This window comes from Haliotis cracherodii, unplaced genomic scaffold (genome assembly GCF_022045235.1).
Source record: "Haliotis cracherodii isolate W230 unplaced genomic scaffold, xgHalCrac1.p SCAF_9, whole genome shotgun sequence".
NCBI classification, from domain to species: Eukaryota; Metazoa; Mollusca; class Gastropoda; order Lepetellida; family Haliotidae; genus Haliotis; species Haliotis cracherodii.
Window position 1 is genome coordinate 48,576,452 of NW_027266343.1, and position 16,755 is coordinate 48,593,206.

A 16,755-nucleotide genomic window follows, 5' to 3' on the forward strand; every position below is an offset into this window, starting at 1 on the left:
CATAGATTGACTACAATACACTATGGTTCGCGTTGTGAACAGGATTCCGATGAAACTGTACTGCGTACTAATACATGACTATATATGGGTGAGTATATACCCCCGTTGACCAGACCAGTGGAGAATAGGTCTTCAGCAGCCCATGCTTGCCGTAAAAGGCGACTATGCTTGTCGTAAGAGGCGACTAACGGGATTGGGTGGTCAGGCTCGCTGACTTGGTTGATGCATGTCATCCCAGTTGCGTGGATCGATGCTCATGATGTAAATCACTGGATTGTCAGGCCCAGACTATTTACAGACCGCCGTCGTATAGCTGAAATATTGCTGAGTTCGGCGTTAAAAGACAAACCAACAAACAGAGAGGTCTGTTTCCGTAGCTGGCGGGTTGTTCTCTAGCGCTGACGTTTTGAATTCTCTGCTTCCTAGGACAATCGACTGCCTTGTTGTCCTCGGGTTATGCAAACAGTGACTGGGAGCGATGCAATCCCGAAGTGTTGATGGGGATAAGGGCAGACCCGTCTGTCAACATGGGATGTGATGGGACGTGAGGCTCACACATTGTTAGCGGCAACTCTAACATTTGAAACACGGCCCAGCTGGCCGAACTAACAGTAGAAGCCTACAGTGTCTTAACACAGGACAGACGTCACTGACAATGAAGACGTTAGGCAGACAATGTTTTGCTTGTCACAGCCTTGATTTTGTTAAAGACAAATGCAGTTTTCGAATGTTGCTGACTCGTGCAAACGTCCCAGCCCCAGGTGTGGAAGACACGCCAGTAAGAAGCCGGGCTTGTTCGGGGGGACTCCAACGTCCAGTCATTGCAATCTGGAATAGTTCTTTCCTCTTCCGAAAATGGATATTCGTTTCACAAAGACGTGGTTAATAACATTTATATTTTACATGCTTGTTGGAATATGGTTGATTCCGGTGAAAGGTAAGTTATTGCTGTGGAGTGGGTGAGTGTGGTTTTAAGCTGCTGTTTTAAATATCCCATCAATATAATGGCTGGGACACCAGAAATGGGCTTCACAGAATATACCCATCTGGGGAATCGAACCAACGCCTTTGGCGTGACGAGCGAATGCTTTTACCACTAGGCTACTTAACCGCCCCTACTGTAGGGCTATAAGAGTTATAATTATCAATGTTCTTTTTGAACATCACATATAACGCTGTGTTGATAGGAAAACTGTGCCATTACGCTATAAAAATGTGACTAAAGTTCACGGTGTGAGTAACTGCTTAAAAAAGTGTAGTAGACACATTGAAAAAGTAGAAATAACCCTACATAAGTATGATCTCATCAAAAGTCATAGCAACTATTTCAAATCATAAGTAGTTATTAATGGAAACATTTTACATATTTCACATGTGATACGTTAGTAAGTGACATTAAAGATGTTCTAAAAATAGAATTGAAGATATTATGGATGTTGGTCGGTTGGTTGGTTTGTTGTTTAACGCCGCACTCAGCAATATTCCAGCTATATGACGGCGGTCTGTAAATATTCGAGTCTGGACCAGACAATCCAGTGATTAATATCATGAGCATCGATCCTCGCAATTGGGATCGAAAACATGCATCAACCAAGTCAGCGAGCCTGACCACCCGATCCCGTTAGTTGCCTTTTACGACAAGCATAGTCACCTTTTACGGCAAGCATGGGTTGCTGAAGACCTATTCTACCCCGGAGTCTTCACGGGTCTTATGGACGTTGATGTAAATACATGGTAATAGGTGTTTCATCAAATTCCGTCCGTAGACATTTTGATTGATTATTTGCATTATGATACACACGAATGTAGACAGCCTCCGCGTCATCAAGAGGATTTAGGAGCAATGTTTGTTCATGTTGTCCTCTTTAAAACTAGTTTTAAAAAACCCATTCAGTGTGATGAAGAATACTTGGCGGTTGAAGTCGTAGTGTTGAATGAGCTGTGTTAGACGCAGAGTTAAACAGTATTTCGGTAATAGCTATAGGGCGGGTGGACAGCTTCATGTGGTAGTTGCAGGTCTGAGACGTTTGCCATTTAGGTGAGACCAGGAATGGTGCCGAAAAAGTACGAAAAAGTGCTTTCGCTGACTTATACGAAACACCTTTTAGAAATATTTGTTTAATAAACTCTTTAGAAAATAGTGCATCATGAAATATAAATGTTAATACCAAGTATTAAAACAAGGATAAGTGTTGAGGACAAACATCCTATGCAAGAACCTTAATGTCTGTAAAACGTCACACCAAAACACATCCTATAGATTGCACGTGCCTCTCGCAGTAGCGCCACACACGTGCATAGGATAGGGTGTCATGCTTGATTTTGACACTTTCAAGGAAGGTCGAGTAATCTATGTGGACCATTATCTCTGTCAATCTTATTCCTGTTATAAAGATGTGATTTACTTGATTCCATGTGTTTATGTGTAACTTAGCGATGCCGCGTCTGCAGGCTATTTGAACGGTGGAAACAGACATCAGCGTGCAGTGGCCAATACATGCAATGTTCCACAGTCTGCGATTAGCAGACTATGGCGCGGGTACCAACAAACCCAGGATGTTGACGATGGTCCCCGTTCAGGGCGTCCCAGGTCAGCGCAAGAGCACAGGATTGATTGATTCGAAACCAGGCCCTACGAAATCGAGCATAAAACGGCGAATGAAATTGCTGCAAACCTTCTTCAGTCTCCATGCTCGACGGCGACGTGTTGTGCTACCCCTTACAAATCGCCATATTGCCAACAGACGTCAACACTGAACACAACGTCGAAACTGGGGTAATCGTCGCTGGTCACGTGCCATGTTTCAGTGATTCTCGATTCACTTTGCACTTCATTGATAGGCGTGGTCGTGTCTGGCGTCGTCGAAATAAACGTCGAGCTAATGTCAACCAGACACCTTAAGACAGATTTGGCAGTTGATCGGTTATGGTGTGGGGTGGCATAGCCATGACTGAGCGCACCCCACTACATATTGTGCATGAAAGGATCACTGCATACTCGAACCCTTTGTCGTCCCGTTTGCAAGGCGAGTGGGGCCCTCAAGACGCCAGTGGGAGACTTATACACAGTATGCATGGTCGAGTGAATCGTTGATGGTCATAACATCTGCTGTGATACTTCACTACCAGTTGTAAAGTGTTACCAATTCGTTGATTATTATCATGCAACTATTACTAGAAGCTATTAACTCTTACAATTTTTGAAATTTTAAGTTTTTTATTTATTACTTTTTAAAGAGTATATTATGTGTCAAAGTGCATGAGGATGGTCTAAAGAAACGCTCGTAAAATATATTTGGCCAGGAAATACACGCTAAAAAAGGTACATCTAAAGAACCGTGAGGCACAAATTGTTTAAATGTGATCAAAAGGAATTAGAAGTACTTACCCCACATGACCATGACCTTTGCTTGACATCTGGGCGCTACTGTCATATATACTGTACTGTCACGTCGCTCTATAAGTGCAATAATCTCGGACGCGACGTTAAATCCAATTTCACCCCATCAACTACTGAGGCCTTGAAAGTTGTAACCTTGATGGAACAACTTCTGAGCAAGAGTTGTATGACGCTCTTTGAATCTTGGTAGAAAGAGCATGCTCGATTGTACCTCAAAGGTTGTGAAATGCAGACACCACGGGCTGGAGATGCAGGAATATTGCTCGACATAAAGGGAAAATTAGCTATTGGAACGTTGAAGTCATCATTCTTGTCATACAGTCTAGTGGAAGTTGATGATTTCACAAATTGTTTTCTCAGTAAACTTCAGATGGCATTTGCTTTGAATTTTGACAAATTGACATGAACCTCTGAAGATAGATATGTAAATATATGTATGGGCCCCACGTTTTGTAACAAAAGCCCCATGGATCGAGAAATGAAGTTTTACCGTAAGTTTACCATGTAGGATAGTGGTGTACAACGTTGAAAAATTATTTTTTGGGGATAAAACTGAACGTGGTTCTTTTCTGAGATTGTTAAAGGTCAAGCAAATCCTATTGGTTTTTGAAAATCCACATACTATAAATTCCACTAGTCTCAAATACGTTATGTGAAAAATAATTTGTCTTAGATTGTATTAAAGATTGTGGTTAATCTTTGAGATAGGGATTTGGTGGTACATTTGCTGGACCCAGCAATATGCCTCTCCTTGTACGGATGTTTATGGAGCGTTGGAATCCAGTAAAAAAGAGTCTTCAGCTTTAAGAGTCGTTAGTACTGATGCATGGTTTTGGAAGATTTCTTCCTCAGTTAACATACTGGTCTTATATGTGACGTAATGTGATATGTCACTTGTACTAAGTTCTTTGTGGGTACAAATTGTGAAGCCCATTTCTGGTGTCCCCCGCCGTGATATTGCTGGAATATTGCTAAAAGCGGCGTAAAACCATACTCACTCACTCACTCACTCACTCACTAAGTTCTTTGATCAAATAATCAATGTAGACATGCTTACATATAATGGTAATGTTATTTGAGGCCTTGTCAGATGGAAAAACTAAAACTTGTGGAACTGGACTTTTATTGTCAGTTAATTCCCTTACCTCGGGAAGATGATACTTTTGTCGTTTACCTGCACTGGAGGAAACATGAAAGAGAAACTATTTTTTACAGCGCCGTGATAGCAAAGTCGCAGGGTCTTTCTTTACCTAAAACGTTGTAACCTTGACCTTCCTCTCAGTTGCCATGTAGACGGTACTGAAACTGTTTGTTTTGTTGTTGATTCTTCTTCAGATTACATCTGTGGTAATTCAAATACGCCGATATGAGCTTCATATCAATAGACATACGCCGATATGAGCTTCATATTAATAGGCATACGCCGATATGAGCTTCATATTAATAGACATACACCGATATAAGCTTCATATTAATAGACATACGCCGATATGAGCTTCATCTGAATAGACGTACACCGATATGAGCTTCATCTGAATAGACATACGCCGATATGGGCTTCATATTAATATACATACACCGATATGAGCTTCATATCAATAGGCATACACCAATATGAGCTTCATCTGCATAGACATACACGATATGAGCTTCATATTAATAGACATACACCGATATGAGCTTCATATTAATAGACATACACCGATATGAGCTTCATATTAATAGACATACGCCGATATGAGCTTCATCTGAATAGACATACGCCGATATGAGCTTCATCTTAATAGACATACACCGATATGAGCTTCATATTAATAGGCATACGCCGATATGAGCTTCATATCAATAGGCATACACGATATGAGCTTCATCTTAATAGACATACACCGATATGAGCTTCATATCAATAGACATACGCCGATATGGCTTCATATTAATAGACATACGCCGATATGAGCTTCATATCAATAGACATACGCCGATATGAGCTTCATATTAATAGACATACGCCGATATGAGCTTCATATCAATAGACATACGCCGATATGAGCTTCATCTGAATAGACATACGCCGATATGAGCTTCATCTGAATAGACATACACCGATATGAGCTTCATCTGAATAGACATACACCGATATGAGCTTCATCTGAATAGACATACGCCGATATGAGCTTCATCTTAATAGACATACGCCGATATGAGCTTCATATCAATAGGCATATGCCCTTTTAAGTTTCATTTTAATAGAACTTGACATAAGGCCATGTGAGTTTCATTTTAACACGCATACGCCCAAAGGAGCTTCATTTTAATTAGAATACTCCCATAAGAGCGTCATTTTAATATTAATACACGCACATCAGCTTCATTTTGATAGGAATAAGCACATAAGAGCTTCATTTTAATAGGAATACGCCCATGTGGCTTCAGTTTTATGAGAATTCACCAGAAGGAGGATGATTACAACATACATTTACCCGTTTTCCTTCAAAGAAGGGTAAACTGTTGCTTATATTTTGAAAGGATGTGTCATGCACACATTTCATGACGTACAATATTTGTACGGTATCATGAGTCTACTAGTGAATCTGTATAAATATGCATGCATGCTCGGCAAAGATGTTTTTTGTATCTCTTCTTTATTTATATGCATGTGTATTATGTTGTTGAAATAATTTTGTACCTCTGATTCCGCTGATAGCGGCCTGAGTGTAAATAAAAGTTCAGTTCAGTTCAGACAACCACCAAATGTTTGTTGATTAAGGGGGAAAAAGAGGCTCCGAATCGTCGTCACAAAGAATAAAATAAGTTGCTGTCCATTAAAGAGTCATGCATTCTTGACCATGTTCTTCCTACCTCTAAATGCCAATCATAGACTTCACCTCATGTTTGTTGACCAGGCTGCGAGGAATCCTGTCGCTTCTCCTACGACCAGAGCTTCAAGGAGTTCAGCCACAGATGCGACCAAACCTCCACAGGCAACATTGTCGTCACTGACCGCGCCCACTTCGACGGCACGTCGTTCCTATCCCTGCCCATGTTCCAGCAGAACCCTCTGCGGCCCTCTTTCTCCATCGCCTTCATCTTTAAGTACATGGGACAGCATACCTTCCGTGACGTGGCCATACTCAGCAACGGCTGCGTGGACACTCCACCCACCATAGAGTTCAAGCTGCGACAGGAACGGCGTCACAATGAGCTCGCAACGACGACCCTCAGTCTTAAGATGACGAACGACGACAGGGATATGAACATCACTGTGAGAAACATCAACGTGGTAAGGCTCATGTTAGTAGATGATAGTGGCGGTGGGAGCCTATAGTCTGTCATACAGACCCTGAAACAAATATATCCAATACAGCCCATGCAAGTCTATAATGTTTGGCAAGTCTAGATAACTGCAGTATCAGAAAATGAAGAGAGAATTTTTACGGTATTTTATAACAATAATTTAACAACTGTTTTCCTGTAAAATATGTTCAATTCAGAGACAAGCTGTTAGTTTAGGGAGCCTTGTGGTTAAAATGTTGCGTTCCAACCGCAAGTATATCCCGCCGCTGTATTCAACGGGGAAGGGACCATTTTAATAGAGTTCAATCACGAGTGAAGGTCTGTGTTACCTGTGTAAGTTCGAGTTGGTTATTCTATATTGCCTATCTACATTTTAAGAGTGACAGCGACAGTTTTGTTTGTCAAACCTTCACTCATGAAACTTATGTGGGGGAAGCCACTCCCATCCTTTAAACCCGTGGTTCATGTTCCTGGTAAAGAGTTTCGATGCACACTGTGAGTTCGGGGCCGCCTCATGGGTCAGTGGATAAAGCACATGCCAGCGGACCTGAGAGTGGGTGGTTCGTTCCGCGGCCGTGTCAAACCAATAGATAAAATATGGTACTTGTACCCAATACGTGCAATTGTCAGAGATATATGTTGCAAACAAATGTTCCTTGTGCTATATTTCTCAAGGGGTATTATTCCCATGGAACAGTTTTTACCACGATACATTTACACTGGCAATATTGGTTCTGGATGGAACTAATTGTGGAACTGATCATCGTTGGGCACCCACGTCGCTATATAAATGCAATAAACTTGAATGGACGTTAAACATCCTTTCTCCTCACGTGTGCACTAGGGTTACTTTCATCCCGGTTTCCTCCTCTGTAGAACGTCCGCCAGGAGGTGCTGGTGCAGATCGCCCAGAACGAGACGGCCTTTGAAGTCCAGGTAGGAGGCCAACCGAGACAGACATTCGCTAAAGGTGAGTCATTAAACAATAGACATTAGTGAGTGAGTTGGGCTTAACGCCGGTTTTAACAATATCCTAGTTATGTCACGCATGTCAGCTTAATGTGGGAGGAAAGCGCGAAGTGATGTAGGTCTCAGACGTTTACCACTTCGGTGAAACCCACGAGCACAGGTATGGTGCTGACAAACCTAGAAACATAATCGGGGTGTACCGGGATTCGAATCCACACTAATAGGTTTCTGGCGTGCCTCAGGGACGCGAATTGCGGCGCTTTAGACGACTGCCCCCCCCCCCCCCCCCCCCCCCCCCCACACACACACACACATCGACTCCACACGCCTTGATGAAAATGAAGTACTGTTCAAAGCCGTGTAAGAGCCAACTACTCGCCCACATGTATAAGGGAAAAAGGTGAAATAATCCCTTGTTTTTTATGTCCCTGGAACAAAATGTGTAGTGTATTCTAGTTTACATGTTGTTTGTTTGTTGTGCAGATGTGAACGACTACATCGGCCGCAGTGACTGTCCTCTGCAGATAGGGGCCGGCAGGGGCCTAGACAACTATGTGGGCGAGTTCGACGAGGTATCTATATCTTTATGCAGTAACGAATTGTGTTTGTGTGTGTGTTTGTGTGTGCGTGCGCGTGCGTACGTGCGTGCGTGCGTGTGTGTGTGTTTTATTTGTGTGTGTGTGTGTGTGTGTGCGTGCGTGCATGCATTTGGCTATATGTGTGCGTATATATATGTATTTTATATATATAAGCTGAAGGAAATATCAGGTGTAGTGGAAAACTTACATATGTATCTATATATATGTACATATGAAATACTCAAAATGACATCCAATCTCCAACACACGCATACACACACACAGGCAGGGAGACACACACACGCGCATACATATACACACATACACAGAGGCATGCAGGCACAAACACACGCGTACTGCCATACAAACACGCACACACAGAGAAACACGCACTTACACGTATACATACACACAAACACACAGCGATACACACACGCATATACAGACGCACGCATACACGAATACATACTCACACACACAAGCACACACACATCCACACACATACATACACACACTTGTTCATGTGAGTGAAATGAAATATTGAAATGGACATTATATCATAAACATTATTATTTTTATCAAAGTAGTGTTATGTAAGGTCTAAAAATAACACGTCCCCTTATTCATTGCCTCCTGTATATAATGTTTTAATGGGTTTACCTTGCGAAAAAAATATGTTTTATCAGGTGATGAATTTGGCTATGGTACGAGCATGAAATTCCTTTAACGCATGTATCTTTAACACTCTGACACATTGCAATGAACATTTATAATGATGTGTCGAATGCTGGCGGAAAAACGTGTCAATATAATCAGGAGGATAGGTAGATAATTTTCTTCAACGTACATGTATGTTCAGGGTGTTACTGCTCATGATCTGTCATGAATCCATCATGATATCCGTCCATTCTATGACTGATCATGTCGATTTTTGTTTCCTTCATAAAAAAGTGCCGAATCTGTTTCATCATCTCTCTATACATATCCTGAAAGATGACGAACACTCCTGTTTGCCGTTGGTGGTACGGAACAGCGTTAAGCATTACATTAATCATCAAATGGACATGGTGCAATAGTGCATTTCCTTGGTGAGAAAAAAGACCATATGATGTGTCCGTGTATGTATGTACCTTCACAAATAGTTTATGGTTGAACGGAAATGAACGCAACATTAGGTTGAAAACACGTGGTGTAGCCTTGTGCTGACACGTCACAGTATTTTAATAAAGCGACAAAACCATTTTCACAATCATGAGGTATACAAGCTGAAAGCAACGTCCATTTCACGATACCGACTCTACCGTGAGCATGTGCTAATACCAGGTGTTCGCGAAAAGGTGAGCTAATGTTGCTCCATCGGTGGCGATGCAGCCTTCTTTCGACCACAGTTCATTTCGTCTACAGTCAGTTCGACTACAGTACTTGTGGTGGTGGTGGGTTGTGTGTGTGTGCGTGCGTGCATGCGTGCGTGCCTGCCTGCCCGCCTGCCTGCCAGCCTGCCTGCGTGTGTATCAGTGTATGTGCGTGCGCGCGTTCGTGCGTGCGTTCGTGCGTGCGTGCGTGCGTGCGTGCGTGCGTGCGTGCGTTTGTATGCATGCTAACATGTATGTATATCATTGTATCACCAGAACGGTCACCTTTCTTCATCAAGCCGTCCTTTATTTAACATCTGTGACTTGATTATACTTCAGTTTGTATACTTCCCGTGTGTCAATCCCGGGTTCTTCAGTATATCCAGCCTGTTCTGATGTCCGGCGCCACATACCCGCATACCCGGCCTACCCGACGTGAACACTGCGACTGATGCCAGTCCATTCACACCCAAGATGCCCCCAGTTTACAATGACGTGTTCTGCGTGGTGTGTGTCCGCGATACTACATATATCGATACATACCTTATCATGATAATACAAAGTATACTCATTGTACGTTTCATTTGATAATTGCAACATAAAAATATTTAGTACTATCGAATTATTGTTTGCAGTTTTGATAACTCTAAAAGGCCTAGGATGACTGTGCTTTTGGATTTGGTTTAAGGTGTCATGTCAACTCATTGCTCAATAAAATGTCTTTTTGTAAGACTTTTTATTTATTTATTTATCTATGCTGGTTGACATTGATAATGTTTTAACAAATTACTTTGTGGTGGTTGGTTGGGTGTGCAGCTTGGAGGTGGAGCCAGGGGATGGGGCAAATATTATTACTGTGTAAGCTCATGTGGTACACTACAGAGCTTTCACCTTATTACGAGGGGCGGCCGGGTAGCCTAGTGGTTAAAGCGTTCGCTCGTCACACCGAAGACCCGGGTTCGATTCCCGACATGGGTACAATGTGTGAAGCCCATTTCCGTGATATTGCTGGAGTATTGATGAAAGCGGCGTAAAACCATGCTCACTCACTCACCTTATTACGGAGTGTGAGAAGTAGGTAACACACTACAGAGGCTCAATGTGTACTGTGTGACATGGACAATTACTAACTGTTATACACTACACACCCTGCACTATATCTGACAGGATATGGATAGCTAGTCTATCTTACAGACCCTGATACAAATATATCAAGTACAGCCCATGCAAGTCGATAATGTTTGGCAAGTCTAGATTTCTGCAGTATCAGGAAAATGAAGAGAGTCTCTGGGCTCCTATTTAATAATTTTATATTAAGATTATTGAACAACTGTTTTTTCTGTACGATATGTTCAAATCAGATGTTAGTCTAATAGCACTAATTGATATATACTATAGATCCTGCAATGTGTCACACAGGGTATGACTTGGCACAAACTGTTATACACTACACATCCTGCACAATATCTGACAGGATATGGATAGGATACTATAGATCCTGCAATGTGTCACACAGGGTATGACTTGGCACAAACTGTTATACACTACACATCCTGCACAATATCTGACAGGATATGGATAGGATACTATAGATCCTGCAATGTGTCACACAGGGTATGACTTGGCACAAACTGTTATACACTACACATCCTGCACTGCGGGAATGGCGCAAAATGAGTGAGTGAGTGAGTGAGTTGGGTTTAACGTCGCTTTTAACAGTATTCCACTTATATCACGGCGAGTCAGCTTAATATGGGAGGAAAGCCCCGAGTGATACCGCTTCGGTGAAACCTAGACACATAATCGGGGTGAACCAGGTTTCTGGCGTGACCAAGGGACTCAACTCTAAACAACGAATCGCGGCGCCTAAGATGACTGGGCCACCCGTGCCCCCGGGGCAAAATGAAGTTGCCAGACAGTTTAATGTTTGTCTCAACACACTATCATCTCTTTGAAGACGTTATCTAGAGCAGGACAACGCCCATGACTTGCCAGGGGCCGGTCGATCACGTGAGACATAACGTCATTAAGACAGCCATATTATAGTCGTGCAAGGGTCTTCAATCGTCAACGTCGTCAGTTTGGGGGTTGATGTTATAAGTTCATATAACCAATGTCCATGAATAGCGGTTACATTTTATTTTACAACGAAAACTGAATATATTACTTTAACAAAATGGATAATATTATTCGTTGAAATGCCATATACCCCGTTGGTTCAACCTTACACGATTATCCTGATAATTCTATACCAATAGAGCTTTCTTCGCATCTTTTATTGTGTAATCCTGAGACGAGATGAAGAGAAATAATCACATAATAATGAACAAATATATGTCCAATATTGAATATAATTTTGGTTGTTTTGAAATATTCTTCTGGTATTTCATAACGTAAATTGATGCCAAACAGGTCCGTGTCTTGTCAAATTAAGATACACTAAAAAAAACCTATCAAATTGTTTATAAAAATTTACTTGGTGAAAGCAGTCATTGTATGTTGCGTCGAAAAAGCGTCAAATTCCGTTCTACACATCGAGATTTTCCTTACCATGAACGAAAATTAAGGCAGATATAATTATATTAATCGAAATACCAGTGTCGACGTTATCAAAGACATAAAACCAGCCATGAGGTCATATAGATATTTCAATTTTCCTTTTGGTATACCATTACATTTGATGATAAGGCTAGTGCTCCATTAATAATGGTGCAACATTAGTCAAATTACACTAACACATTCAGGGGAATGTTGGAATGTAAGGACTACATTATAGGTTAGACAGGGCCATCCATTACCTCTTTTTTTATGAAGTACGATTTCATCATTTCTTATGGTGTTTTTTTTATAACTAAACGTATACAGTTTCAATATCGATATTTGTGTTGGAATGGTTTGGTTCCTCGTGCACAAAACACCAAGAATATATATTGTCCTTTCCCACAGCTAATTCTCACCAAGTGACCTGAGTTACAATAAACTAGTGCTAAGCATAACGGAGTTATGCCCCCTTTTCTTTGTACGTGTGTAACCTCTCTGTCGCCTATCGACGTCATAGAGAAAAATCAGTTTTCGTCATTTACTGCATGCTATTTCTTGGCATTGAATGTATGTCGTTATACATACGCATATAACTCCATTTGATATATAGTTATGTCGTTCAGATATTAGGCAATATTTTATTCGCTCACAGTTTCCGTAAAGCTTCTAAATAAAGACAAATCGTCGCACAGTACTTTTATAACGATAAAAGGCGGAGAAATTTACTGTTTTTCAACGCAGAATAAATTCTCGGACAACTCTTAGAAGTGTCTTTGTTAAAAACCGGTTTAATATTTGCAGTTTAATTTACACCATCAAATCGAACTTTGATATTTTCCACCTCTGCGTAATTTTATAGCCAAAGGTGGATCCAGTGCCGCGTGAGGACAATTCTCGCACAAACTTCACTTTTCCGATCTGGTTTTCTTTAGAGGTGCCAACCTCATGTTAGCTTACGGAGTGGCCATGCTTTCAGTGCCTTTGATATGTTCGAGTGAAGTATTACTGCATAAACAAGGGGGCACGGGTGGCCCAGTCGTCTAAGGCGCCGCGATTCGCTGTGCAGAGTTGCGTCCCTTGGGCACGCCAGAAACCTATGATTGTGGGTTCGAATCCGATTATGTTTCTAGGTTTGTCAGCACCATACCCGTGCTCGTGGGTTTCACCAAGTGGTAAACGTCTGAGACCTGTATCACTTGGGGCTTTCCTCCCACATTAAGCTGACACGCCGTGATATGATTGGAATCTAAGGAGTCAATAAAAGTTCCAACATTTAACCACCCTCTTCGTATTTCCCTATTTCTGCATTAACGTATTTCCGTATTCACGTATTTTCCGTATTTCCGTATTCACGTATTTCCGTATCTTATCCTTGTTATCATTCCACATACATTTGAAGAACACATCGTTTATCTCGTTTATCTCTCATGTTTAATACATTTGTTTTGAGGTTTTGGAAGTTATATTAGTATATGCCAATATTTTAATTACAGTGATTTTGCCAATCAAAGTAAGATTTCGTTTTCTCGATTTTGAAAGAATTCTTTTGATTTTTTTTTTCGTTTTCTGGTGTTTATCACCCTAAGATCTGTTACATGGGAATTTATTGTTATTTATCATTCTTCAAAATCTCCATTCTTCCAGTCTAAATTTAACTCTTGATTGAGATTTCGTTGACTTCCTGCCACTGGGCCTTACCATATTGCCTTAGTTTTAACGATATTTATTTTTAGTCGAGACATTTTGTAAAATTTGTATAACGTGTTTATGGTTTCGATAAGGGAGGCACCAGAGCCGTCTAGAAATAATTTGGTATCGTCCGTAGTTTATGTTATGTGTTATGTGACATTTAAGGTAATCCCATGTAAATTGTTATATGTCCTTATCAGAATACCTAATAAACTCAGTTGATAGATGTCTGTTTGAATAATAAAAGAGGTAGCATTTAAAATCAGAATATTGGCCCAATTTGTAATATTTATTTTACCGAATCCCAATTTTTCTAACACCAACATTATGAAACACTTGGAAACTGTATCGAATGCTTTTTAAAAGTCTATTAATAGTAATTAACCTTGCATCTACCAGGAACACATCAGGTCTGATTGTCATGAATGAGAACATTTAAAGTTTGTTGAATTCTCTTTGTTATGCAAGCACTTATCATCTTGTACAAAGCATTTAATAACGATATGGGTCTCCAGTTATTCAGCGAGGGACTTTCTTTATTTGGCTGCAGGATACATGCAATAACTCCTCTGTTCATGGTTATCGTCGTAGAAGTAATTTTGAAAATGTCTTCAGTGTATCTACATATCCATATTTTCAGGACTTTTTTCCACCAAGTGAACTTATTTTTGTCAGTGTTTAATTCTCGCCAAAAATCAGTAAGATTAAATATTTATCTAACACCTTTTTAATCTCCAGGGTTATTAATATTTCTATAGTTTTCATACTAGTCTATCAAAGGACTTAGTACCTGATTCCAGTCGCCACTTATCACCAACGATTCATTACCAATGTCATCAATATCGTCACATAATACATATTAGTGAGTGACAATCGTATCCTCTCCACTGTATTACCTTGTTTGATCAAATGTCCATCCTCACCTTTGTGTAACGTTAACTCTACGTTATTATTAAAGAGAATTGCGACACCCCTAGAATTAGAGTTGTAAGGAGTCACAATGCATTCTAAATCCCATTCTTTTCTCATTATGTTTTCATTATTTTAAGAGATATGAATATCTTGTAAAATATAAAAGTTTTCCTTTCTTCCTACAATATGATTCACCCCAAACGGCATATCCGTAAACTAGACGCTATAAACTGTGTTCGCAAAGCACACACTTAAAACCATACATATCCGCAAGTTAGACACTATAAACCATATCCGTAAACTAGACACTATAAACTAGATCCGTAAACTAGATGCTATAAACCATATCCGTAAACAAGACACTATAAATCATATCTGTAAACTAGACACTATAAACAATATCTGTAAACTAGCCGCTATAAACCATATCCGTAAACTAGACATTATAAACCATATCCGTAAACTAGACGCCATAAACCTATTCCATAAACTAGAAACTATAAGTCATATCCGGAAACTAGACACTATAAACCATATCCGTACATTAGACACTATAAACCCTATCCATAAACTAGACGCTGTAAACCATAACCGTAAACTAGACACTTTAAATAATAGCTGTAAACTAGACGCTATAAACCATATCCGTAAACTAGATGCTATAAATGATATCCGTAAACTAGACACTATAAACAATATCTGTAAACTAGACATTATAAAGCATATCCTTTAGCTAGACGCTATAACCATATTTGTAAACTAGACACTATAAACAATAGCTGTAAACTAGACACTATAAACCATATCCGTAAACAAGTCACTTTAAACTATATCCGTAAAATAGACGCAATAAACCATATCCGTAACCTAGAAAACACTTTAAACTATATCCGTAAAATAGAGGCTATAAACCATATCCGTAAACTAGACGCTATAGACCATATCCGTAAACTAGACACTATAAACTATATCCGTAAACTAGATGCTATAAACCATATCCGTAAACAAGACTCTATAAACAATATCTGTAAACTAGCCGCTATAAACCATATCCGTAAACTAGACATTATAAACCATATCCGTAAACTAGACGCCATAAACCTATTCCATAAAGTAGAAACTATAATTCATATCCATAAACTAGACACTATAAACCATATCCGTACATTAGACACTATAAAACATATCAGTACATTAGACACTATAAACCCTATCCATAAACTAGACGCTGTAAACTATATCTGTAAACTAGACGCTATAAACCATAACCGTAAACTAGACACTTTAAATAATAGCTGTAAACTAGACACTATAAACCATATCCGTAAACTAGACATTATACACCATATCTGTAAACTAGATGCTATAAACAATATCCATAAACTAGATGCTATAAACAATATATGTAAACTAGACGCTATAAACCATATCCGTAAACTAGACGCTATAAACCATATCCGTAAACTAGACGCTATAACCATATCTGTAAACTAGACACTTTAAACTTTATCCGTAAACTAGACGCTATAAACCATATCCGTAAACTAGTCACTTTAAACTATATCTGTAAAATAGACGCAATAAACCATATCCGTAACCTAGAAGACACTTTAAACTATATCCGTAAAATAGAGGCTATAAACCATATCCGTAAACTAGACGCTATAGGCCATATCCGTAAACTAGACGCTATAAACCATATCCGTAAATTAGACACTCTATACCCTATCCATAAACTGGACACTATAAACTATATCTGTAAACTAGACGCTATAAACCATATCCGTAAACTAGACACTATAAACAATGGCTGTAAACTAGACACTATAAACCATATCCGTAAACTAGACATTATACACCATATCCATAAACTAGACGCTATAAACAATATATGTAAACTAGATGCTATAAACCACATCCGTAAACTAGATACTTTAAACTATATCCGTCAACTAGACGCAATAAACCATACCCGTTAACTAGATGCTATAAATGATATCCGTAAACTAGACACTATAAA

General features: G+C 39.8%; 1 protein-coding gene across 1 annotated transcript; it reads left to right on the forward strand.

Annotated features, from left to right (window-relative positions):
* The first annotated feature begins 855 nt into the window (after positions 1–855).
* LOC139452288 (uncharacterized) lies at positions 856–9,989 on the forward strand. Its single transcript, XM_071233697.1, has 5 exons — positions 856–937; positions 6,304–6,680; positions 7,571–7,664; positions 8,147–8,235; positions 9,933–9,989. Exons 1-5 carry the CDS (start codon positions 856–858, stop codon positions 9,987–9,989), a joined length of 699 nt encoding a protein of 232 aa, XP_071089798.1.
* The last annotated feature ends 6,766 nt before the right edge of the window (positions 9,990–16,755 follow it).

What these genes read in the sequence shown, in the direction of transcription:
- LOC139452288 (XM_071233697.1), top strand. Translation starts at nt 856, where the DNA reads ATGGATATTCGTTTCACAAAGACGTGGTTAATAACATTTATATTTTAC. An exon ending in GAGACAGACATTCGCTAAAG is followed by an intron (nt 7,665 to 8,146) that starts GTGAGTCATTAA and finishes TTTGTTGTGCAG; the next exon opens with ATGTGAACGACTACATCGGC. An exon ending in ATGTGGGCGAGTTCGACGAG is followed by an intron (nt 8,236 to 9,932) that starts GTATCTATATCT and finishes ATTATACTTCAG; the next exon opens with TTTGTATACTTCCCGTGTGT.